This window comes from Pundamilia nyererei, unplaced genomic scaffold (genome assembly GCF_000239375.1).
Source record: "Pundamilia nyererei isolate P.nyererei 1_Seehausen unplaced genomic scaffold, PunNye1.0 scaffold00028, whole genome shotgun sequence".
NCBI classification, from domain to species: Eukaryota; Metazoa; Chordata; class Actinopteri; order Cichliformes; family Cichlidae; genus Pundamilia; species Pundamilia nyererei.
In genome coordinates this window covers 2,107,394-2,131,908 of record NW_005187429.1, presented here as the reverse complement: position 1 = coordinate 2,131,908, position 24,515 = coordinate 2,107,394, and the positions used below count along the sequence as shown (strand labels likewise).

At 39.9% G+C, this 24,515-nt stretch overlaps 3 protein-coding genes across 12 annotated transcripts in view; all 3 read left to right on the top strand.

The window, feature by feature from the left end:
- The first annotated feature begins 1,200 nt into the window (after positions 1–1,200).
- On the top strand, positions 1,201–11,515 carry atp6v1c1b (ATPase H+ transporting V1 subunit C1b). The gene is made up of 13 exons (XM_005728390.2): positions 1,201–1,400; positions 3,925–4,105; positions 4,230–4,297; positions 4,481–4,566; positions 4,693–4,787; positions 4,981–5,072; positions 5,728–5,826; positions 7,479–7,547; positions 8,624–8,716; positions 9,061–9,154; positions 9,384–9,481; positions 9,579–9,702; positions 10,615–11,515. The coding sequence occupies exons 2-13, from the start codon at positions 3,974–3,976 to the stop codon at positions 10,711–10,713; spliced, it is 1,149 nt and encodes a 382-aa protein (XP_005728447.1). The 5' UTR covers positions 1,201–1,400; positions 3,925–3,973; the 3' UTR covers positions 10,714–11,515.
- An 886-nt stretch (positions 11,516–12,401) lies between these two features.
- LOC102207491 (brain and acute leukemia cytoplasmic protein) lies at positions 12,402–16,268 on the top strand. 4 transcript variants are annotated; one of them, XM_005728389.1, is made up of 4 exons: positions 12,402–12,750; positions 12,984–13,108; positions 14,711–14,864; positions 14,957–16,268. In XM_005728389.1, the coding sequence occupies exons 1-3, from the start codon at positions 12,612–12,614 to the stop codon at positions 14,834–14,836; spliced, it is 390 nt and encodes a 129-aa protein (XP_005728446.1). In that variant the 5' UTR covers positions 12,402–12,611; the 3' UTR covers positions 14,837–14,864; positions 14,957–16,268. The 4 variants fall into 4 exon arrangements, with proteins under 4 accessions (XP_005728446.1, XP_005728445.1, XP_013765085.1 ...); XM_005728388.1 differs by having other exon boundaries at positions 14,711–16,268; XM_013909631.1 differs by lacking the exon at positions 14,957–16,268 and having other exon boundaries at positions 12,984–13,128; positions 14,711–14,845.
- Positions 16,269–17,585: 1,317 nt separating this feature from the next.
- Positions 17,586–24,515, top strand: part of spire1a (spire-type actin nucleation factor 1a) — a 36,767-nt gene continuing 29,837 nt past the window's right edge. For all 7 annotated transcript variants that reach the window (XM_013909660.1, XM_005728386.2, XM_005728384.2 and 4 more), the window contains exons 1-2: positions 17,586–18,133; positions 22,399–22,430. In XM_013909660.1, coding sequence (XP_013765114.1) covers positions 17,788–18,133; positions 22,399–22,430 — 378 coding nt within the window. In that variant the 5' untranslated portion in view covers positions 17,586–17,787. The remainder of the gene's footprint in view (positions 18,134–22,398; positions 22,431–24,515) is intronic.

Sequence of the window (24,515 nt, the reverse complement as noted above, 5' to 3'; positions counted from 1 at the left end):
TTTGTTGAAATGCAGTACAAGCAAAAACTGTCAAATACCCTGATGGGTTTGTAGATTCTTCTACTTGCTTCCATTGAAATGTTGTTGTTGTATCACAGTCGGGAATAAAAACGGTCAAATACACTCCAAAAATTGTGTAATGTAAAATGTCTCCGTACTGGTTGTTTGCTGCTCTTTGAGTTCAGCAGGAGGAGGTGAACCCACAGCTGGGAGTGGTTCCATGGTGTCTTGGAGGATCTTACTTCAGGTTCATGATCATAATTATATTCTTTCTGGTCTAAACCTCAGACAAGAGCTGGTCAGATGAATTGAGTCAGCTTTCTGAAGTTCTGCTACAGAAAGGAAACAAGGACAGCAACACCTCCACCTTTATCTGACAACACATCTTTGACGATTTGTCTTCTCAGTATCATAATAATTATATTGTCAGAATATTTTGGGTTGCTAAAAACAACTAAAAGCATAAAATTCCGTTTTCAAAATTCAGTACTGATGTCCCACATTATGAAAAGTTAGCCCAAACGGTGTACAATGGGTTTCTTTTCTGTTGACCAACATAAAAACTTTTCCAAAAAGCAATTAAAGAGATTAAACAAAGATATTTTGAAGGCATTTTGGAATTACCTGATTCAGCAGAGCTACTTACCCACTGTAGCTCAATTCATGGACTTGAATTAGGAGGGACAAGAAAAGTGAATTCAACTGACTCCAATTTACTGACATCTAATGGTGAGATTTTACATACTGTAACTTTAATGATAGTTGAAAATAGCCCAGGCGCACGGCTGCTAGGTGAGTACACAGTTTGTGTAATATGTGAATAAAAATAAATATAAGCTTTACCCTCTTTTCCAACCAAAAGTTCCCAGTAGAGTTTTTGACCTTCAGCTGTTTTCTTTCCGTTTTTGTTTTTAATATCTTACACACACACACACACACGAAAAACATTTATGACTCGCACTCTCACCTCTTATTTTAAGTAGCTTAGTATAATGTATCTGTTACTTTAGCAATTTTCTCCCACTTCCCCATTAGGTTGATCTCTTTTACTATTTATTTATTACCATCAACTATTTGCTCAGTGTTAGTTTGATAAGTATTTTTTAAATATAAGGTAAATTTTACTTTTAACGAATTATACTTTATGCTTAAGTCTCCTTGTTCCTAGTACAACCTGCTTAAGACATGTTCCACTCAATCTCACGAGGAGTTGATCACGTGACAGCCGTTTGCGCACGCGCAGATTTCCTCCTCTGATCAGCTGACTTTGAGTGAGATGCTCTGTTGAAGGAGCCCCGTGTGTCTAAAACCCGCTGTTGTCTGCGCTATGTGCAGGAAACTGCGTGTGTTTGGCTGAAATATACCGAGTGGACTGCGCGCTGAAGCCGTTAAACGCGTCGGTGAGTACCGCGGTGCTTCGGTTAGTGACGTCGTGACACCGTGAGGCTACATTGATAAACAAGCTGCTGGTAGCAGCAGTAAGCTAACACTGCATGAAACGGGTTTATTCTGCTGTCACTGATTTTTTCTTCTTTCCTTTCCCTGATACCGAATCAAAGAGCGGCGGTTTCTATTCATGTGGCATTCTGTGTGTTTAATCAAGGGAGGGTCGCTATTTAGCGGTCTGCATCAACAAGAAGTTGATCATATGACAGTCAGTCAGCAGACATGGAGACTTGTCTGTCTCTCCTGTGTAGGTAGCTGTGATGAAATCAGCCACTTCTGTATGTCTGTGGGACTCTTTAAAACCAGTGGGAAATAATGAGGAAGTTCAAGATTCAGAACCAAATAAGAATCAAAAGAGGAAGAAAGAGGATTTTTACATGACTCATTCAGTGTTAGTTTGACGTGTGTGTCTGTCTAATGCAAAGTGATCGGAAAGCACTGAGATTTTTCTTAATCAAAAGATGTGAGAACACAGTTTAAAGCAGGGTCTGTTGTGGATAGCCACACCATTGAACTGAACTCAGTTCTGTTCAATATTAATTTGATCTTTTGTATTTGATCTGTATTTCTTAAACTTTGTACCGATAATGTTTGCTCACATCTTCTGAGCGTGCCTCCTTAACTTTTAGAGAAGAATACAAATCTAGCAGTGATACTGACTTAAAGTTCTCTGCCTGTAATGAATCAAGAAGCTAACTGTACGTCCAGAGAAACAGAATCAACTTTTTGGGATTTTCTTACCTGGATTATTGAGAATGCATTTTAACAATCTTAGTTACAACATCAACAACATGGTTCATTTTTAGCAAAGACTGCACAACACTAGGTGGCTGTAGCTCAGGAGGTAGACCAGGTGTTCTAATAATCAGAAAGCTGGATGTTTGAGCTCTGACTGCTCCAGTCTGCATGCCTTAGCAAGATACTGAACCCCAAGCTTCTCTCTGATGCATCCATCAGAGTGTGAATGTCAGATAGGAACCATTTAGGTTGGAAAAAGGGCTTGTGTGAATGAGGCATGTATAGAGTGCTCAAGTAAAGTAGGAAAGCACTATATAAAAGCCAATACATTTACTTTTCATTGAGCACATAGCTGCTAACTCCTTTGTAATCTCAAACCCTTTGGCTATCCTGTGTTGTGGACAAAAAGTTAAAATTGTCCGCTTCGTATTTTTAACTGAGGCTCCAGATTTCCAGCAATATGCTCGAATTATCTTGGTCTGGTTCACCTGGAGAGGGTTATATTCTCAAATCTTTCTTTTTCTCAAGGCACATTAGTTCAGCTGTCTTTCACACACTCTAGTACAGCGGTCCCCAACCCCCGAGCCTCGGACTGGTACCGGTCCGTGAGTCGTTTGGTACCGGGCCACGAGAGTTAAGGCTCAGGTGTGAAATGTATAGTTTTCAGGGTTTTTATTGGTTTTCAGTGTTATTTTGTTATCGTTTTTATCGTTTACTCTGTTTTCCTTGGTCTCTTCACGTGTGTTATGAATAAATTTTCTTTTTTTCATTACCGGTACTAGTTTTATTTTGTTGTATTTATCCGCGACACCTTAAAGGCCGGTCCTTGAAAATATTGTCGGGCATAAACCGGTCCGTGGCACAAAAAAGGTTGGGGACCGCTGCTCTAGTAAACTCCATCAGAAGCTGGATAACTTGTGTTTTTGTGATTTTTTGTGGGAAATCACACAGCTGGTCTTCACTTCCTGGATGAGCTTGGTTAAGAAAGTCCTTGTTGCTTTTGCAGCTTTGTTGGCTAAATGTCAGACGTCCGTCCCTGCTATGCATCAGTCAAGTTCTTGTATTTTTCAGTGTGTTTAGTCTCATAATTGCGATTTAGACTGTAATCCTTAAACAACAATTTGCTCTCCACAAACAAACACACAGCTTTACCTCTGACTTCAGTCCATGTCTTATTAAAAACTCTACACTCATCTTTCAGGACTAGCAAACTCACATTTCTCATAAATGTTGGTTCCAAAGGAACATTTACAGTCATGCTTGCATAAACATACCTATGTACATTAAAAAAAGAAAATAAATACAGCAAATTTGTATTGCGTATCTCCACAAAATCAGAAAAAATTGTAAGCTATTATCTCATTACAGCTTATGGTGAGGAATTTATCAAAGAATGTTTTGAGACTGAAAACAGGACAAACTGCATGATGTATACTTATTTACATTTTAATTCCAATTTCCCACCAACCTAAAATGGGCCAATCAGGAAAAACCAATGGCTTGGATATGGCCGTACATTGGGCCCAGGTCTGGTCTAAAGGTAAAAGTAAAAGGTAAAAGCCATGCATTCATATGTTAATTAAGTAAAGATGCAAAATGAATAACCTGCCTCCAAAGCATTAGATAAGTATTATTATATTATCAGATTAGGATTTTACTGTAGCATTTCAGGTAGTGCTGCCCATTCACTAAATCGAAAACATAACATGAAAAAATGAAATCTTGTTTTTTCACCTTTAGTAACTTCCTTACATCAGCGGCACAGGGGACAAAATTCCTGCCAGCAGCCATGACAGAATTCTGGTTGATCTCGGCTCCCGGGGAGAAGACCTGCCAGCAGACCTGGGACAAGCTGATGGTGGCCACTACGCGCACCAACAACCTCTCCACTAACAACAAGTTCAACATCCCTGACCTCAAGGTGAAAAACCCCCCAAAACACAGCAGTTCTCTGTGGATAAGGCCTCAGTGATGAATGCATAGGTGGACACCAGCGTGGCCATTATTTGCCTTTTTGCTTATGTTTTCTGGTCTACCTCTAACAGGTTGGGACTCTGGATGTCTTAGTTGGCCTGTCAGATGAGCTGGCTAAACTAGACACTTTTGTGGAAAGGTAAAGTTTACTGAAACATGACAGAGTTTTGTGTAATGTGTTTGTCAGGCAGCGGAAGAGTTGTGAGCTCAGTTTTATAAAGAGTGAAAGAAACATTTAGATAGAATCATGCTAATTGCTGTTTCGTTTTTCTGCTCTCTCTGCTCGTTTTCTATTCACTACTCATCCTGAAATCGGATGCAGTGTGGTAAAGAAGGTTGCTCAGTACATGGCCGATGTTCTGGAGGACAGCCGAGACAAAGTCCAGGAGAACCTGTTGGCCAATGGAGGTAACCTCTGCTTACGTAATCAGGCAGCTTCTTAGAAAAAACAAGTCTATTTGCTTTACAGCTATTAAAGTATATGGAAATGGAGATTGATGCTGATGTCTTTGATCTTGTTTCTACTTGATACAGTTGACCTGGTCACCTATGTCACCAGATTTCAGTGGGATATGGCGAAATATCCGATCAAACAGTCTCTGAAAAACATCTCGGAGATCATTTCCAAGGTAAAATCAACTCTCTTTGTAAATTAATTATTAATGCATTGTGTTGTATATTGCTGAAGTCCTGGTTGATTAGTTGAGATTTCATCTATTGTATTAAGACATAAATTGTCCCAGAGTACACTGACTATATCAGATTTTTCCAGCTGCACTGATCAGCGATGATGTATTCACCCATACCTGCTTGGTTTTCTAGCAAGTGACTCAGATAGACAACGACCTGAAGGCCAGAGCTTCGGCTTACAACAATCTAAAGGGAAACCTGCAGAATCTGGAGAGGAAGAATGCGTGAGTAAAACAGCCGTCACTAGCACAGACGTTTGTGGACACAGTGGACGAGTAGCTGTTGTTGTTGTACTTGTTTCAAGTCTGCTTGGAGTCCATCTGTGCATGGTTGAAGAGTTGTGTGTGATTACAAGGAATTTAAAGGGCACATAGTCATCTGTGCTGAGCCTCGTAATGAAATGTGTGTCCCTCAGACCACAGCGCACCCTTGCATAAATATGGGCCTATGTTGGCCCAGAGCGCTCATGCAAAATAAATTATTCATCTCACAAGAGTTACTTTTGGTTAAGTGAAAGTTAACAACAAAAACAAAAACCATGCTTTTTTTTCTCCATTCATTGTGTTTCATTGATATTGTGGAATTGGGTGCTCTGCATTACGAGCTTTCACACATGGACACTATATATTTATTTTTTAATTTAAAAAAAAAAAAGCTGGATTTAGAGTTGCACTGAAAATTTGTATGTTATGTGCATTTTTGTCACATGTATAGGATGTTTTTCTCATCACTGTAGAGTAAAACAATGTTTTAGGTTGTTGCCTGAGCATAATGTGAAAACATCTTAGCTTTAATAATGTTAACAATACTGCTAGTATGTAACTTTATTCAACGTCTGTTTTCTTGTGCTCTGTGTATATGCATGTGTCTTTCTTCTAGGGGGAGCTTGATGACCAGAAGTCTGGCTGACATAGTGAAGAAAGAGGACTTTGTGCTGGACTCAGAGTACCTGATTACCATGCTGGTGGTCGTCCCAAAGTAAGTGCACCAGCATCATTGTATGCAGTCTGTGTGTCTTGTGAATACTTATTTCTTGAGCGCTTCTATTCATGGTGCAATCCCAGTTCCGAAAATGTTGGGACGCTGTGTAAAATGTGAATAAAAACAGAATGCAATGATTTGTAAATCTCATAATTCCCACATTTTATTCACAGTAGAACACAGAAAACATCAAATGTTTAAACTATGAAAATGTACCATTTTAATATAAAATAAGTCATTTTGAATTTGATGCTAACAAGTGTCAAAAACAAGGCCATGTCTAAAAAAAGACAAAAAAACAAACTACTGTGTCGCATGACCTTGACAAGGAGGCATGTCAAAGGATATTGCGTCCATGTTTTGCAAGGCCAATATACCCATAACTCAGAGCAAAAAAAGTTCAAGGTGAACTGAGGCCAAAACAACAAATAAAAACCTTTAAGGAACACTGCTACCTAATCCTTACGTGAAGCAAAACCAAACAAAAAGTGTGCTAAACTCACAAGCCAGAAACGAAGAGGGAGTTCAGCCCTTCTGCTTTAGTGATACACTCACACAGTGAGTGAGTTAAGGTATGTACAAAATATAAACACCAGCTAACAGTCACAGGGTCTAGCAGAACTAATGTGTCTCCACAAAAAACATGCACAAAACTATCAAAGGTTTGGAGGCCGAGGGCAGGACCAGAACGCTGCTGCTGTCATTTCTGCTAGGAAAGTGCTGCTGGGAGTAGGATTTTTATGTTATTTTATTTTTTCAAATACCAGATGTTGATAGGGACCAATCAGCAGCTGGCATGTCACCTGGCCCAGCCATGGATTCAGCCAATCAGGCGGAAACCTGCATAGAGAGGCTCAAAGATCCTCAGAGGTTGAGAGGTCACTCTCCTATATATAAAGCAGTGCCGAGAAACAACACTAACCACGTTCACGTGTGGAGTCTTTGCATTTGTAGATGGCGCAATAAACAGTTTTCACAGATGGTGATTTCTGGAAGTGTTCCTGAGCCCACGCAGTGATTTTAATGACAGAATCGCATGTTTTTAATGCAGTGCTGCCTGAGACACTGAAGATCACGTGCATCCAATAATGATTTTCAACCTTTTTCCTTGCGCACAGAGATTTCTCTTCTTTCAGTCATTGTTGATATTATGTATTGCAGGTGATATGTTTAAAGAAAGTCCTCACAATTGTATGTTGAGAAAACAGTTTCTTTTAACCACCACTTACATTTAATTTTCCAGCCGTTTGTTGCCTTTTTTTTTTTTTTTTTTTTTTGTTTGTTTTGAGATGCTTTGTTGCCATCAACCTGAAAATTTGTTCATATTTTAATTAAATTGTCCATTTTGTCATTGTAAACATTTGATGTTTTGCATGTCCTACTGTAAATTGTGGGGTTTATGAGATTTGCATAATAATTGCATAAGGTTTTTATTTATATTTTACACAGGGCTCCAATGTTTTTGGAATCTGAGTTGTAGACAGTGCGAAGACGTTTTGTGATCATTAATTTATGAGCAAGTAATTTCATAACTGTACAGAATTTGGCTGTGGAAAAGGTTACATTTTTAATTTTGGTCTGAGAATGTTTTTTTTTTCAAAATAAAATAAAAGTCAAAGATGTTATTTTCTAATTTCCACCCTCATCAGGACGAGCTACGCTGACTGGCAGAAGACATACGAAACGCTGGCTGAAATGGTCGTACCACGCTCCACCAAGTAAGTCCTCCTTAGACGCTGCTAAATACAAAAGGTACAAGAAAGGTCTGCTTTTAAATATATTTGTGCATGTCATGAATTGCACATGGCTGTTCCATGTTATTATGATAACAGTTGAGGTAGACCAGAATTTTTACTTCCTGTGTCTTCTTCTGAGTTTAACTTTGTGCTTGACTCTGATTAAAACTGGAACCATCTCACGTGTGAGCTGTAAAAAATTATTTGACCCGTATTAGAATAGAAGACGTTACGTGGTTGACCTGTAGAAGGTCAATTGACCCTGTGTCAACATGGCCAGGTGATTTAGGACATTGTGTTTAGACTTTCTGGGCAAATGTGACCTCAACATCCTGATGATCCAAATCTGGAGCTGTCTCAGCAGGAAGACAGTTTGCATAGTTTGATTAAACAGAGTTTATTCTTAGCTGAAAATACTCTCCAGTGTTGATTTCTATGGTCACCAGTGAGGGATGTTTCACTTTATAGTATAGTATAGTATAGTATAGTATAGTATAGTTATAGTAAATCCAACTTAACAGGTATCAACAGTTCTTTTCCTTTTTTTTTAACTCCTCTAAACTGGCATGGTGGTAAGACAAGCCAAAGTGTATCAGTTTTTCCAACCTTCTCAGCGTCTGGTTTAACATGAATTTCTGTATTTTTCTCACTTCAGTCATTTTTATTTTCTGACAAACTGAACTGTTTTTATTAAAGTGTAGTCCAACTTAAGTGAGTGCAAACATGTGTGGACTGTTGTACTATTACAGGTATTTTAAACAGTCCAATTTGCAACGTTGCAAAAGTCAGCAGCTGAAGAAAGTAAATTACTGTTAAATAAAATAAACGTAAAAATGTTGTTTTTATTGAAATGTATTATTTTTATACTAAAAAGTTTGATTTGCATTTGAAATGTATTTTTATTATATTACATAATGTTTATTTTAAACATTAAATTTACATTTAAATATAAATGTATTGCATCTCTGTGTGGTTGCATTGTTGCTCCACAAATACAAATACTCTGCTGTATTGATATATTTTCCCACACCTCTTGTGCATTCTGTCCTCATCTCCAGGCTGCTGTTTGAAGACAGCGACAGCGGTCTGTTCAGTGTCACCCTCTTCAGGAAAGCTGTAGATGACTTCAAACACAAGGCTAGAGAAAACAAGTAAACTCTTCCACTTCTGTTTACTCAAAAGAATATGAGCTTTTCAGAGTTAATGTCTAAAGCTTATGTTGCGTGTTGCACTTGATACACTCCAGCCAATCCAGCTTTGTGTTTTCTCTGAATGACAAATGTTTCCTTTAGTTATAAATGCTCCATAAATAGATAAGTGGCTCATGAGGATTGAAGTAGGCTGCGGTTGTGCACGACTGTGTGTGCGAAACATATTTTGATGACGTGTGTGTGTGTGTGTGTGTGTGTGTGTGTGTGTGTGTGTAGTAGGTGCTTGATTATACTCATCTCTGTGAAAGCTGATAGCCATCTCTCTGCTGTGTGTCCTGGCTCAGGTTTACAGTGCGGGACTTCCAGTACAATGAGGAGGAGATGAAGGCAGACAAAGAAGAGATGACACGCTTGTCCACCGACAAGAAGAAACAGTTTGTATGCCTGCTGCTTACTTCAGTAACAATGTGTGTAGTTAGTGGAGCTCGCGCTGTACAGAAAGAATTGCTTTTGTAGTACATCTGTACATCCTTTTGCAACTGCTGTTTATAGTTAACTAGTAATCAGAAAGTAAGCATGCTGTTTCATTTTCATATTGCTGTGGTATTTATCACCCTTACTTTTAAGAATGGTAAAAATTGATGATATGTTGTTGCATTTAATCTAGGGCCCTTTGGTACGATGGCTGAAGGTGAATTTCAGTGAGGCCTTCATCGCGTGGATTCACATAAAAGCTCTACGCGTGTTTGTGGAGTCGGTGCTCAGGTGAGTTGTCTTGCAGGAGATTATGAATTTATTAATGTACAGATGTGCATCCTTTACCATCAGGCTCTCGAATTCATGGTTACCTTGTATTTCATAGATATGGGCTGCCAGTCAACTTCCAGGCTATGCTGCTTCAGCCCAACAAGAAGAACATGAAGAAACTCAGAGAGGTGCTGTACGACCTGTACAAGCACCTGGACAGCAGTGCTGCAATCATTGACGTGAGTCTCAGCAGCACATTTGTTCATTACTTACCTGTTTGTTTGTTTTTTTTGGCAGTGTTAAATGAAGTAATCTGAGGACTGTGTTATACAGTAAAGTAAGAATCCACCACAGATTATGACCTCGAGTCTAAATGACCTTTATACTAAAAACACAGACTGGATAAAGGATGAATGCAGCAACCATGAGGTCACCAGTTTGTTTGTAGACTCCTAAAAATGCAGTTTTAACCTTAAGACAATTTTGACCTCACTCAGACAGGCCTAGAGGCCAGTTCATGACCCCCTGGCAACCATTTGTTCATCTTCAGAGTAAAAGTTGTGCCTTAGCACTGCAACCTTTGAAGGTGACTGGTTTCCATTTCCAGTTTGCGTCACAGTTGTTTTTGGAGTGGCTACAGGAGGTAGAGCAGGTCAGCTACTAATCTTAAGGTTGGTAGTTTGATCCCGGGCTACTCCAGTCTACATGCCAAAATAACGTTGGGTAAGGTACTAAAACTCAATTCATTCATCCCAGAGTGAATGTGTGTGTGAGTAGGTAAATGAGATGTGTTGCGTAAAGCACTTTTGAGTGCTCACGTAGAGTAGAAAAGAGCATCCATGCTTCCATGATAGCTGCAGGTGATTGCAGCAACCACTTGCCAACTGGTTGGGGAATGCACATTTTTCCCAGCGGCCTTCGGTTGCGTGGTGGAGGAGAGATAACTGACTGATCACTGACCGGTCTCTAGGCCTGCATGATGCGTTCATTAGTACTAGTTAACTGGTTTCAAAGTAAATGCCGGCAACAACTGGCCAAGGGACAAAGGGTTGCTGATTGGTCTTTATTTAAGTGAGGAAAAAATATTTTTCCAAAGAGAACGATAATGTATTGTCATATTCTCTTGTATAATTACTGTTCTCTGCCTTCAGGCCTCCATGGACATCCCGGGGCTGAACTTGAGCCAGCAAGAGTACTACCCCTATGTTTACTACAAGATCGACTGCAACCTGCTGGATTTCAAGGTCTAGATACATTATCATCACGTGCAGGAGTGTTCTGATGTGACACTTTCACATCCACAAACCTTAAATTATTTTTACTCTAGACTTTTTTTGTGTTCTTCCTTCTTTTCCTGTGTTTTATGTTCCTAGTACATTCCTGGGTCTCCTCCCTTATAAGTTGTTAGGAATCAGAGTGCTGATTAGCGACTATACTTAGGATCTGTTTTAGAGGTAAACTGGTCTCTAATCACAACTTCTGTTCCAACATACTTAAATGAGAGCTAACTTTTTTGTTGTCTTTTTCTGTTTGTACCACACTACTTAAGTAAACAGCTTCCTCCATCTCAATAGTTGGTATTCCCTCATTGCTTCAAATGCTATGTAAAATACAGTGTTTTTACTGTCACTACTTCCATACCCTACTTGTTAAAATTAACATGAAAGGTATATGTGGAGTAAGTGGGAATAAAAATAAATAAATAAATCAGTGTGCGTGTTAACTACAGTATTTATTTCAAGCCTCCAAAATCAGTGAATATGTTTGTTCAGTTTTTTAAAAGTGACGTGTTTATAGCTCCCTGTAAGGAATGCCTGTTTGTAAGTAGATGTTGACAGTTGTTTCTGCTTCTCAAGCTAAAACCTGTGAAACACTGAAACTGGTCATTTTACGGTACAAAGAAGCAATATGTTCGCTGATCTTATGCTCCTGTGATTTCTGTATATGAAGCCGTTTGAGAACAATGAATAATGTGTATATGTGCAAATACTGTATTGTCAGTATATCTATAAATTAAAACACATATTTAAATAAATGTGAAATTAAATACTCTATGAAAGATCCTTGACTTTGGCTTTTTATGCTGTGTAAACCTGCTCAATAAAGTAATGGGGGACAAAAAGATAAAGGCTAAGTTGTTAAGGGGTGTGATGATTTATGAGGAAATAACATCTCTCTGAAATAAAGGTGTGGTTTTAGGTACTACAAGGACCATTTTAAGGTTACTGTTGATACAAGATACACTAACAAAAAGCGTATCTTGAAGATAAAACATACACTAATCAGTTAGACAAAAACAACCATGTGCAAAATGACCAGACTCTTCAAAGAGATGCAAAACAAAGATAAATGAATGCAAATTGATTCCAGTGACAATGCTGAGGGATATCAGGAGGGTGTGAGGTTTCGTCTTACATCTTATTCCAAAGTTCATCTTATTTTTCTCTTTGTCCATGTATATGCACGTGTTTTTACACAAAGATGCACATCAAGCTCATAATGATTCACATGTTTGTTTTTTCTCATTATTTGGCTTTTTGTGTCTTTTACAAAATACCTACTCTACATATTCAGTGTTTCTTAATAAGAAGGAGCATATTATTCATTTTCTGTTGCCAAACACAGCTATCCATCCACACACGCATTTGTGGGCATGTTTACTCTGATCATAAAGTATTTTAAGCCATTTAAAGCTTCATTATTATCAAATGCAGATCCCCTATAAAAAGTCATTTATTGGCGCCTTATTAAATATAAAAACTGGCATCCACGTTTTGTTGTTGATTGTGAAGATTTAACTCGATAAATTTCATTAAACACAGAAAGAGCAGTTTCGTTTGGCACACACGTTTCCATGTTGATGATGAGGATGTTGGCCGTAGTGATGATGCTGACAATAGCAGCTGTTGATTTCCCTCGTGGCCAATCAGCAGCCACTTTAAGCTCCGCCCTCTCCGGGTGACGCAGGTAGCTCGTGCTGGTCAGCTGGCACTGCTGTTTGAGGAGAGCAGCAGCTTCAGAGCCGCCGACTGATGATGGAAACACGGATGGAGCTTTAGTAGAGGGCCAGGGAGGAGATGCTGCGGATGCTGTGAGACAAAGCGAGCCGTGTTTAAGCCCGCGTCAGCCTCAGCTACACCTGCCGTGGATGATTATCTCGATGGGTTGTGGAGGGAGTCGGGCGGACGCGATCATCGAGCCGAGGTACCATGAAAGCTGGACAAGAGAAACAGAATCGACATGGCTTACTAACACGGATGTAGAGACCCCTCTTCCAGTAGCAAACAGTAAGAGCCTCCGTCATCTCTAAAATAATGAAGAGAAAGATCTTCCATTAAGATGCAAATCCAAATGCATTCTCTTTAGGTGCCATATATGCTGACAGGGTGCAGCCACAAGCTAAACAAACCACTCACACCACAACTTGACCGAGCTGACACAGCCATCGCAGCCATCTCTACTATCTTGTTTTCATGTTTGAAAGAGTGCCACATTTCAAACACTAACCACTGTCCTGTAGGTAAACCTCTGGAAGCCAACATAAGGGAGAAGAGGATGGTGAACACGGGCACCCAGTGTGGGAAGCAGGCCCTCACCACCAGCAGCTCCAACCACCAGAGGAGACCCAGACGCTCTTTTAGTGATGTAGGTGTCACTGGTAGCAGGTACTGGCATGTGTGAGTCCTAAAACATCTTTGCACACATGGTCATGAGCAGGATTTGAGCACCACCAGTAATGCCACATACCAAACCTGCAAAATCACCGTCATCGTCATTAAAGTGTAACTATATTCATCATTAGCTTTTAACATGTTTACATAGAGTGCAGCTAGAGAAGCTTAATCAGCTCGAGCCATCCACATGCCATTTATGCAAGGGCCTCACAGCATTTAAAATGTCATAAAAGCTTTGTTTGCAATTTTACATAACAATAATGTCCATAGATGATTTACAAGACAGCTATAAGAAAATATAGCTGTCTTACAGTAATACAAAAATGTAAGATATTCCTAATATTTCTGATTTAACTTATTCTAGTGAGATTTTTTGCATTAGTTTATCGTACATACCAGAAACTCTGAGCTAATTGTTCTGTTTTTGCTGTGGGAAATTTTGTAAAGACACTTAAATATAGTTCACACATACTGTCTCACTTACTGCTCATTCATTATATTACAAAATGTCAGTTCATCTGACCTTCGTCAGGTATAAAATTAACATCCCTCCATTATCATTTGTACACTCACTGGCCACTTTATTAAGCACACCTGTTCAACTGCTCATTAATGCAACAAATCAGCCAATCACATGGCAGTAACTTAATGAATCCAGACATGTAGACAGTCAAGGCGGCCTGCTAAAGTTCAAACTGAGCACCAGAATGGAGAAGCAAGGTGATATAGGCGACATTGATTGTGACGTCATTGTTGTCAACATGAAGGTATGGATCCATCTTGCCTTGTATCAAAAGTTTAGGCACCATGGTGTGGGGGATATTTTCTTGGCACACTGTGAACCCACAGTACCAACAGACCATTGTTTAAATGTCATAGCCCACCCAAGTATTGTTGCTGACCATGCCCATCTTTTTATGACCACAGTTTACCCATCTTCTGATGGCTTCTTATAACATATCACGTCACAAAGCTCAGATGATCGCAAACTGGTTTCTTGAAGAAGACAATGAGTTCAGTGTATTCAAATGACCTCCAGAGTCGGCAGATTTTAATCCAATAGAGCACCTTTGGGATGTGGTGGAACTAGATATTCACATCATGGATGTGAAGCAGACAAATCTGCAGCAGCTGCGTGATGCTGTCGTGTCAGTATCGACCAAAATCCTCCGAGGAATGTTTTCAGCACCTTGTTGAATCTGTGCCTTGAAGAATTACGACAGTATGAATGGGGCACTACCAAAGTGTACCTAATAAAGTGATTGGTGAGTTTATCTTTTTAAAAAGGAAAAGTAATAACAGAAACTCTCTTTTTTGTGAGGTTTAAATTGAAAATATTTTTGTTGTTTTCAAAACTGAAATAAGCTTTAAAAAAAGATCTGAAAAATGATTTTATCTTACCAATTATATTTCAGTTTTTCTAAATGACAGTTAAAAATATGTATTAATAATTTAACCTTCCACACATGGAAGAACCTCAGTGACTCACCTCTCAATTGGCCATCTTTGCCCACTCGCTGTTTGTCTAGTGCGGTGACATTTAAATGAAGTGGGATTCCAAATCTTTTCACAGCAATCTACTCGTGACTCCAAAAGGAGGTCATCAAAGGAGGCCAGCGCTTTGTCTAAGGATGGGCAGCCGGTAAGCGCCAACAGCAGTGACGATCCAGAACCTGAAAACGCCTCTGACGAAAGATGAACCTCCACGAGGAGGAAGACGGCTGTAGGTGCGAGTGCCTCTCGAGAGAACAAGATGGAGATTTGAAGACGTGCGTGGCTGATTTTATTTATTTATTTTTATTTTCTATTTTTTTGCAAGATCCTGGCTGTTGTTTGCAGTGATTTATGACACAAGCACCTGCAAACGTCTCCATCCAAAGACCTGTGGATGCTGCATCTTCGTTGTGCCATTGCAAATGCATGTGCGAAGAAGAGAGTGGGTAGCGAGCAATGTTCACACTTTACACCATGCTTCTCTCCCATGCTTATGGTGCCAGTCAGGGAATGTGTCACTGTTTTCAGCCAGTGTGAAGAAAAAAAACAAAACAAAAAAGAAGAAAAGAAAAAAAGAGCAGATTGTCCCATATGCACATGATAATTACAAGCAGTGTGTTCTGTGTGAGGCCTTCCTAAGAATTTGCTTCAGTTCTTTGTGCAAGTATACTCCTTTTGTTGTGAATGATTATCAGTAGTATGGGAACTAATACCGATGCTGTTTAACCTCAGTCAATTCTGTAAGTAATTTTAATTTAAAAGAACCAGAAGTGCTGTTTAGAAGCTGAGACTTGGCGGCGTGAAGCTCGAAGGCTAAAGACTGCCTTTTCCAGCCTTTCGCAAGACATACAAACACATCCGCATGTGCCTACAATTAATCTTGATTCAAAGTGCTGTTGTGTTCTCTTTCAGAGTTTGATTTTGAAAGTTTGCTTTATACTGTTGTGTTCAATACTTCTACTTTACTCTCTGTTACGTTGTAAAATGCACACTTTATATTTAGTATTGTAACATGTAAATTTTTTTGGCTTAATACCGGTCTGCATGTATAGATCGGTGCTATGTTAATTTAATCAAAGTCTCTGCCCAAACTTGATCAATAGCAAGCCATTAAAAAATCAATTAAAAAAAAAAGCCTATCCAACATATGTAAATACAAGCATACTCAGGAGGATTTTCAGGATGGGGCATCTGGCAAATTAGATCATATGACCAGCAGATGGCGTAGTTGACCAGCTGAGGTCTTAATATCTAAACACAAAGAGGTTTGAAAGTGGTAACAACCACATTAAGAAAAGCTCTGACTTACCGGAGGCTGTCGGCTTTACATGATTGTATGAAGGACAATCTGTTGGTCATATAAATAAATTTAAGAATCTGAATTAAAATGGTGTGCATGTGATAATGATCGCTTGTCAAGAGTTTTTAATGACTTTACTTAGATGATGTGATGAAATGTGTACAGACCGCGCCATATTTGTGATGGCAAAACAAACCTCAACGTGTATGTTTCAAAATTACTTTTTTCTTCTTTGCATTAAAATATTTGCTGGCTTTGTAATGTATGAAATCCAGGGGGAAAACAAGTGATCTGAGCATTTATTTCTCATTACACGAATTAAAAGAAATCAACCTTTTCTGTTTCCTATTGTGATTAGACTGGAAAAGCATCCGTTTTGCACTGAGCTATAAACTGTTTCAATTATAAGATAAAGTTTCAAAAGCGTTACTGACTACATTTCCCAATGTAAAATTGGCTTAATTGTAATTATGTGTAATGGTCTCTTTACCTTTAAGAGAGTAATTCATTAGTTTTGCCCAAGCATTATGTAGCCAACTCTGACAATCTCTGATGAGTGAGCAAATCATTTTATAAAACAGTTTTCTGTCATGAGTTTCTTTGTACTTTGCTTCCAAGAAAACAGACTTCATTTTAATTTTATTTTTAAAGTGGTCATGAGCAATAGTTCTTCTCTAGGTGATCTGAAGGTCTTTCAAATGTTTTCTTTTGACATTGGGTGCTTATTCGATTATTTTTAATCCAGTCCTTGTACTTGACCATTTTCAGAGGAATGTGGGTTTTTTTTGCTGTTGTTTCTTTCTTTCTTTCTTTTTTTTTTTTTGGTGGCCTTTTTGTGCCTGTTAAGCAGTCTGTTAGGCCACTAAGGCCACTCGTCAGGTCCTGTGTCAGCTGGTCCATCATTGGTAATGGTAAAGAAATAAGTTCTTCATAAGGAAGGGAAACAGGAACGGAAGGCTGAGGCATGCCAAACTACATAAGAACTGAACTCAAAATCAGTGACAAAAGGTCTTGTGGAGTGATGAATCCAAATTTGAAATTTTGGTTAAGATTGTCAGTATATATGGAGGAGGTCAGGACAGGGGTAAAACACTGAGATTTTGATCTACTTTGCAGTACCAGCTAGAAAGAATCTAATTGACAGTGGCTTCATTTTTCTGCATGACAATGACCCCAAACACATGGATAGAAAAACACACAATAGCACACCATCAGTCAAGTTCAAGCTGTGTTGAAGACTAAAGGCAGCCATACTGAATATTGACTTTGATGCTGGTTAGAATTGCACAAACTCTGTTTTTGACTGAAATCCTGTACTTCCAAGTATGTTTGCAAATGTTTCAAGAAATATCTGCGCCCAATTCCCATTTCCTTGAAAAATAGTTATAGGAGTAAGTACAGTCCACCACATGATTTGTTGACCTTTGTGACACACCTTTTTAAAACAAAAGCCCAAATCAGGTGTGTCGACTCATACTGTATGCTTAGTATTTTTTTAATAAAATATATTTGATCGTTTTTTTTTTATATGATAATTTATTGATTTATATTTTTGATCAAAAAAATATGACCCTTGATTACACACCGGAAGTTCTGTGAGTTATAAAAGACAGGAGTTTTGGCATGTTGCTGATGTTGATTGGTAATTAAACGTTCAGGCTTTAGGACCGCGCGGATCACGTTCTCGGTTGGCTGTGGCTCGGTGTGAACCGTTGGTGCTCCACGGCCACGGTACAGATAACACCTGGCTGACGGACGAGGCTACATCTTATCATGTAGCTGGGCAGCTCTGGGACGTTACCCGACAAACCTGTTCGTTTTCCCCTTTACGTTATGCGGACAAAAATGATTTGAGGATGGCCAAGCGACCGGGGACTGAGGATGGGATGGTGACTTCGCCCACCGTTCTCCGGAATTTCGCCGCCGATTTGAGCATCGGAGACGTGAACATGGACTGCAGCGACGGAGCCGAGGAGCTCTCTTTAGAAGAAATCCTGGCTTTGTACAGCCAGCCGATAAACGAGGAGCAGGCATGGGCAGTGTGTTACCAGTGTTGTCGGACTTTAGCGCAGAAACACCGGAGGAGAAGCTCCAAGTCTGCCGTTGCCTCATCAGCCGAGCACCCGAGAAGGATTGAGGGACCCGGGAATGTGAGGCTCGGGAGAGACGGGACTGTCAAACTGCACTTTGAAGACAACGCAGGTAACTAAACCAACCAACCAAGACCGGGCAGGTGTCCGCTTTAGCTTTGTGTGCTATGAGTAACTGCACAGGTTAAACGAGGGAGACTGGCTTTGAACAGGCAGCCGTCAACAACGACAACAAAAAGCATTTTCCTCCACATCCCTGACAGGCCAAACGAATGGAGCATCCCTACGAAGAGGCCATGTTGTTGTAGCTGCCTGCTTTTAGCCATGTGGCGATTTTGTTTACAGGCGCCTATTAATAATACATCATAGATCACCGCATAGCTGCTGGGGGGGGGGGAGACCACGAAAGCTTGTGTGATGAATTATTTACGTTGCGTGTTTGTTCTCATAACAGCGGCTGATATTTACATCACAAACATGATTCATATTAAAGCTCTGTTTAGACTGGTTTGTGAACAGGGCTGCCTCACAGCCACTCTCCCTTGGAGTACAGCGGTCAGTTAGTCAGCAAACACAAATCACGTGACCTGTTCAAATTGCAGAGCACCTTTTTGGGTGCCAGACTGCGGTGAAACAAAACACTCCCTACAAGCACGAGGCCGGAGACAGATGAGTCATAGCTGCTCTTTGTTGTGACATTTTGGGGTGAATTGGGGGCAAATTTGGGGCCAGGAGGCAGAATCCATTCAACAGCAAGGTGCCAGGTGTAGGCTGAGAGGTTCCACGCAATTTAAATCTAGCTGGATGGAAGTTTGTGTACGCACGTTGACTGTATACATCCTCTATATCCACTCTGTTTTTGTTTCCGTCATGCGATTTAGAGGATCCTTGAACTCTTTAATACAGGCTCATTTTCTATACAGATATTTTTGGGTAGTAAATAGACTTTACAAATAGGAAAGCAAGTTATGTTTAATTCAATTCAGATTTATTTATATGGCACCAAATCACAGCAGTAATCGCCTCAAGATGCTTCACATTGTAGGGTGAAGACCTTAAATTAATACAGAGAAAACCCACCAGTCAGTTGACCCCCACTATGAGCAAGTGCTTGGCGAAAGTGGGGGGGGGGAACCCCCAAACGTTTAACAGGAAGAAACCTTTGCGAGAACCAGGCGGGATGGCAGATATCTGCCACGACCGGTTTGGGGTGAAGGCAGGAAGACACTGTAAGAGAGTCAGAGGTTAATAATAAGTAATGCAGAGAGGTGTATAAACATGGTAAAAAAGAAACACTCAGTGCATCATGGGAAGCCCCCAGCAATCTAGGCCTATTGCAGTGTAACTAAGGGAGGATCGTCAAAATTGTACTTTTAAATATCCTAGGAATAATAAGTAAACCAGCAGTCTGGGAGTGACACGATCTGTTTGGTTGATACGGTACAATGATGTCTTTAAGATAAGCTGGATCTAAAGTGAGAGTAGATGTCTAAGATGAAAACGCTCGACTTCTATAAGACCCACACCAGAAAAACGTATTAGAAGCCAGCAGGTCTCTGTGTACTGAAACTTCAGATGAAACTGTAGTGTATCTCTATACACAGGAGAAAGGCTTAGTCTTGTACAACAGCTCAGGTGTGGAGAAAGGTGTGTAATGCCTTTAACTGCATTCCATTAATATTTCAGAGATGAGATGGGGTGTGTCTTTCTGCGCAGCCACATTATGTGGGGAACCTATTTGAACCTTTCTTATTTTTTCCGTTGAGTTGACCCCTCTGTCCAGCTCTGCCTTGTCTAGACTAACCGGTAATATTGTCTTCCTGTGACTCCGGCTCTCAGAATAAACAGATTCACTCGGTGCTGCTTAGCATCTTTGCACCACCAAAAATAGAACAAATGTGTTGATTAGATGCACTGATTTTCAGAGTGCACATCAATTCGAGATTATGGGGACAGTCCTCTGCTGCTCCTCCTCGCTGGTAGCTGGAGTATTTTTGGGACAGCTTGGCCCTGTCCTGATTCCTATTAGGCCTGGTGATGAGAGAGATGTGAGACCTATTAAGCATCCAGCAGCTGAGTGGCTAGTGTACCACACCGGCATAAAATCAGGGCTTATGCAACCTGCATATGGCCTGCATGAGTCAGTGACAAGGTGGCATGATTTGGCCAGCTCCCAGACCACCAACAATAAGCTCCTCAACCCCTCTAGTGATATTGGCCTATATTAAGATTTTGACTGCTGCTGTGGGTGGTTATCAAGAAATCTCAGCAAGCGAAGAAGTGTTTATTTTCGTGACGCACAGCAAACAGAATCGGACTAATAAGCAGCACCAAGTCTTGGCTTATTTTGTGGTGAATCGAGGCGTGATGAACATGCTGCAGTCAGATCGGTTCACATGGAGCATGGGAAAGAATACCTTTGCCTCCTCTCCTGAATGCTGCATCAGATGAGACGTTTACCCTGATTTCAGTGATCCATACCAGCAGGAGCTTCTTTTCCTTCTAAATTTATTTGACTTGCGGGTAGTGATGGTTAAAGACTTAATTATCGTGTCTCTCTGTGAAAGCCGCGAATGCCTTTCAGCAGCACAGAGGCTATTTGAATGGACAGAATAGTCAGGCTGACACTACACTCCTCTAAATATGTCCGCTGAGATTTACTTGGCCTGCAAGGGTCCTGGCTGAGCCACCGCTCCTCTGCTGGGACAAACAGAGGATCCAGTGTTTCCCGAATCAGTATTCATGAGTAATTGTTGGCTGTTATTTAGTGGCCTGCAACAGAGTTGTTGCACACTATGAAACAAATGTTTTTCATGGATGTGTCCTTGAGCAGGAAGTCTAATTTTATTTGAATAGTTTATGAGTTGAAGCCTAAATGGCACCAGTGTTAGTGTTAGAATGATTGCATCTCTGGCCAAAGTTTCTCATTTATATGCGATGACCTAATTTTACAGTCTGGATTGTTGCTCTTTCATTCTGTACTTTAAACTGTTGCCTCATTCTTACTGGTGGTTATAGGTAGCTCAACTCGCTGCCTCAGGTAACTTAATTAAGGCTGAAGTTCATAATTTTAACTTTAACCAATAGTTAAAAATTCCTAGTCCTCCCAGCACCTGGAATTTTAAAAGTTCCTCGTTTTCTTTCTTTCATGTTGTTTATGGGTGAAAAAACTTTGTAATGATTTGAAGTCATTTGGAGCAGTAGTACCCTCAACAGAGTTGTTGCACAGGCTGAAAATAACCCCTGTATCAACATCCCTGTGTTGGTGTTGTTCCCAGATCATCATAATTAATGTCACATTATCGTGATGTCATAGTTTTGCGATGTAGAAACACCATCCCGACACACACCGAACCCTGACCCCATAACTGTAACCCAAACCACATCCTAATCCTGAACTCTCCCGCATTGGCTGTTATTTTCCACATCGCAAAGCTATGGGAATATGAAATATATGAAATTGTATTGAAAAGGGAAAAATTTAGATGTTGGGTCAGGATGTTTTGGAGATATACACTGGATATTTCGAGCATTATTTTTCCATCATGTAAGATGGATATTATGAACAGACGTGTTTGAACACAAACTGCAGTCTTTTTCTAAACTTAAAGTAATTTTTATGCTGTTGGCATTAAAAATCTGCTTTATTGTTATATTTTTCTTCTGGATACAAAGGAACTGCTTATTTCTATTGATTTTTAGGATGCTTTGTGGACATCTTGCGGCAGTGCTGGGTGGAAAAATAATTGCCTGAAGAGATGTGGAGACCCTGATTTGCTTAGTCTTTTTTTTTCTTTTTTCCCCCAAAACATAAAAGATAATGTGTAGTCATTTTTTTTTAATTTATTTAAAAAAAACAAAACAATAATTGGTAACATTTCACCTTTTATGCAGGTATTTATTGAAAGGTCATAAACTTTAGGTATTGATTTCTTTTATTTTTCTTTCCATTTTAAGCAATGTATCCATGGAAACAAGAGCGAGAGAATGAGAGCAACGTTTCGATGTTTGAATGAAAATACTACTACAAGCAGCCCCCAGTGGCTGGTTTTGACATCTCTGTCTGCCTCAGGCGATGTGCGAGCAGTGTGCCGTGACTTGAGAGGAAAACATAATAATTTATTAACTTGCTCTTTTTACAATCATCTTCAGTGCCGTTGAGTAATCTTGCTCGCGTCTTCTAACCTCCATTTTGGTTTGTAACACCGTGTGAAGTTTTCCTCGCTTCGAGGCGCCTTTGGATGATTTGTACAGTGCGTTCCCATTAATGATTAAGAGGGTGTGTTTGACTTGGTGATTGTTACAGGCAGCTACTTGCACAATAAGTGACATCCTCATTGTATGAGTGAATAACTCTCCTTTCTGCTGTCATTACAGATAAATACCAGTCGGCCCCTACGTCATTAGAGGTGAGTTCACATTCAATTCAATTTAATTCAGTTTATAGGTAAAGCAGCAGCACCGACTCATAACAGCAATCACTTTAAGGCGCTTTATACTGAAAGGTAAAGACCCTACGGTAAACCCCAACAATCACACGACCCCCAGTAAGCAAGGACTTGGCAACAGTGGGAAGGAAAAACTCCCTTTTAGCAGGACGAAACCTCCAGCTGAGCCAGGCTCAGGGAGGCAGGGAGGGTCAGTCATCTGCTTTGACCAGTTGGTGGGGTGAGGAGGGGAAGATGGGACAAAAGACATACTGTGGTAGAGAAAGCCAGTAATCAGTTTTGAACACAGTTTTTTTTTTTTTTTCCTTTCAGTGATCCCAGTAGAACATGTGGACGTTACTTAAACGTTTGAATTAAATGTTTACAGTCTTTTCATTTCACAGGAAGACTAATTTGCTTCAACGCAGACAAAACAATTTCACAATCTGTTGCCATTAGTCTGACCATCACTGCTCCCATTACCTAGAAGGAACGCTACAAATGGGGTTGCGTGGCAGCTGTGGTGCAGCGTTGTTCACCACACCCACCACCACCACTCTGGCCCTGCACAAAAACATTCCCTCATGTCTTGTGAGTGCAAGCAGATATTAAGCCAGACCTGTGATGCGCTTAAACCTGAGCAAGTGGGTAAGAGCGCAATACAAGTAGCGCTCTTTAGTTTGTTCTGCAGTTATTGTTTGTGCTGCACTTAAAAAGAGCAGCTCTGTTGTTGTTCACCGAATGTTGTTGTTCATCGGTTTATTTTTAGCTCTCATCGCGTCAAACCTCATCGCCAAAACCACGTTAAAAGGACATGTGCCCAGTGTGTGTTTGTCCAGCACTATGTGCTGTATAATGTTGGGAGGAGAAGTCTTCATTATGTGTACAGAGAGGATACTTTGTGTAATTGGTCCATCAGGTCTGAGCAGTTCATGTTTGTCTTTGTTCACGTGATCTCAGGCATGCACAGCATGCAGCTGTCCCTGCATGGCTAAGTTTGAAATAGAATTTCTCTTCGTCAGCTGATGGTCAACACTGATTATCTCAGGGCTGAAGCCGACCTGTGGCAGCTTGGTTAGAAGTGAAAATGCTTAACTTGGGTTGGTTTTCTTTGCAAGTTCATGCATCTGCCATTGCATGATTGGTTTCTACAAATAAGCTGGGAAGAGGGTGTGTTTGTTTTTTTTTGGTGGTGATAATATCTTTCATAATGGTTATTGTTACCAAGTTTTTCAAAGCGTGAAAGTTCCACTGAGGGAAGTGTGGTATAAGGCTTTAAAAACTGTATTTATCAGCTTATGCACAAATGTAACCAAAAGAGCACTTGGAGAGAATCTTCTGCAAATCCCAAAGGCTCTTGTCTGATTTTTTTTATTTTTTTTTATTTTATTTATTTATTTTTTTTTTAAAGAGTGATAGCGATCTCTTTAGGGGGGGGAAAAAGGAGGGAAAGATTTCGGCTCAGGTATCATGCAAATTGGTTTTGCTCTTTAAAAAAATTCCCGTCTGCATCTTGCAAGTGGAAATTAATTCTTCTATCCAACCCATCAAGGAAATTGACGCCCAAGTTTCGTTTGTTGTGTCTGTGGATATGCTCCACTTCCCCACCAGGTTTCATGAAACTCCAGTTGTTGGTTTTTGTGTAATCCTGCTGACAGACTGAAAACATGTCTCCACCCTGGGTTTTGCGCTTTGGAGGAATTACCTGTCACCTGGGCAGAGCACAGTTTTCCCACGTGATGGTGACAGCGTTGATGTGTTTTATCAGAGCTGGAATTTATTTTTTAAAATCACTGCTTTTATATGGACCAATCATCTGACTTTTCCTTTAGAAGCACTCTGAAGTTTAAATATTTTCAAATCTAAGTTTAGAAATTGTATTTTTGTAATTTCTTTTTAATTGGCGATTTGCATGAGAACCTAGCTCTTGCAGAAATAGCCAATGCCAGACACTAAAAGGGTGAAAACACAAAAGTAAAATGGAGTTAAAGTGAATTGAATTTCATTTTAACTGGGAATGATAATAGTGTTGTCAGAAAACTTTATAAAGACATTTAATTTCAGTAT

Coding starts and splice junctions, on each gene's coding strand:
- atp6v1c1b (XM_005728390.2), top strand. CDS start 3,974: ATGACAGAATTCTGGTTGATCTCGGCTCCCGGGGAGAAGACCTGCCAG. Junction 4,106..4,229: donor TCAACATCCCTGACCTCAAG/GTGAAAAACCCC, acceptor TACCTCTAACAG/GTTGGGACTCTGGATGTCTT. Junction 8,717..9,060: donor CACAAGGCTAGAGAAAACAA/GTAAACTCTTCC, acceptor GTCCTGGCTCAG/GTTTACAGTGCGGGACTTCC.
- LOC102207491 (XM_005728389.1), top strand. CDS start 12,612: ATGATTATCTCGATGGGTTGTGGAGGGAGTCGGGCGGACGCGATCATC. Junction 12,751..12,983: donor CCCTCTTCCAGTAGCAAACA/GTAAGAGCCTCC, acceptor ACTGTCCTGTAG/GTAAACCTCTGGAAGCCAAC. Junction 13,109..14,710: donor CCAGACGCTCTTTTAGTGAT/GTAGGTGTCACT, acceptor ATCTTTTCACAG/CAATCTACTCGTGACTCCAA.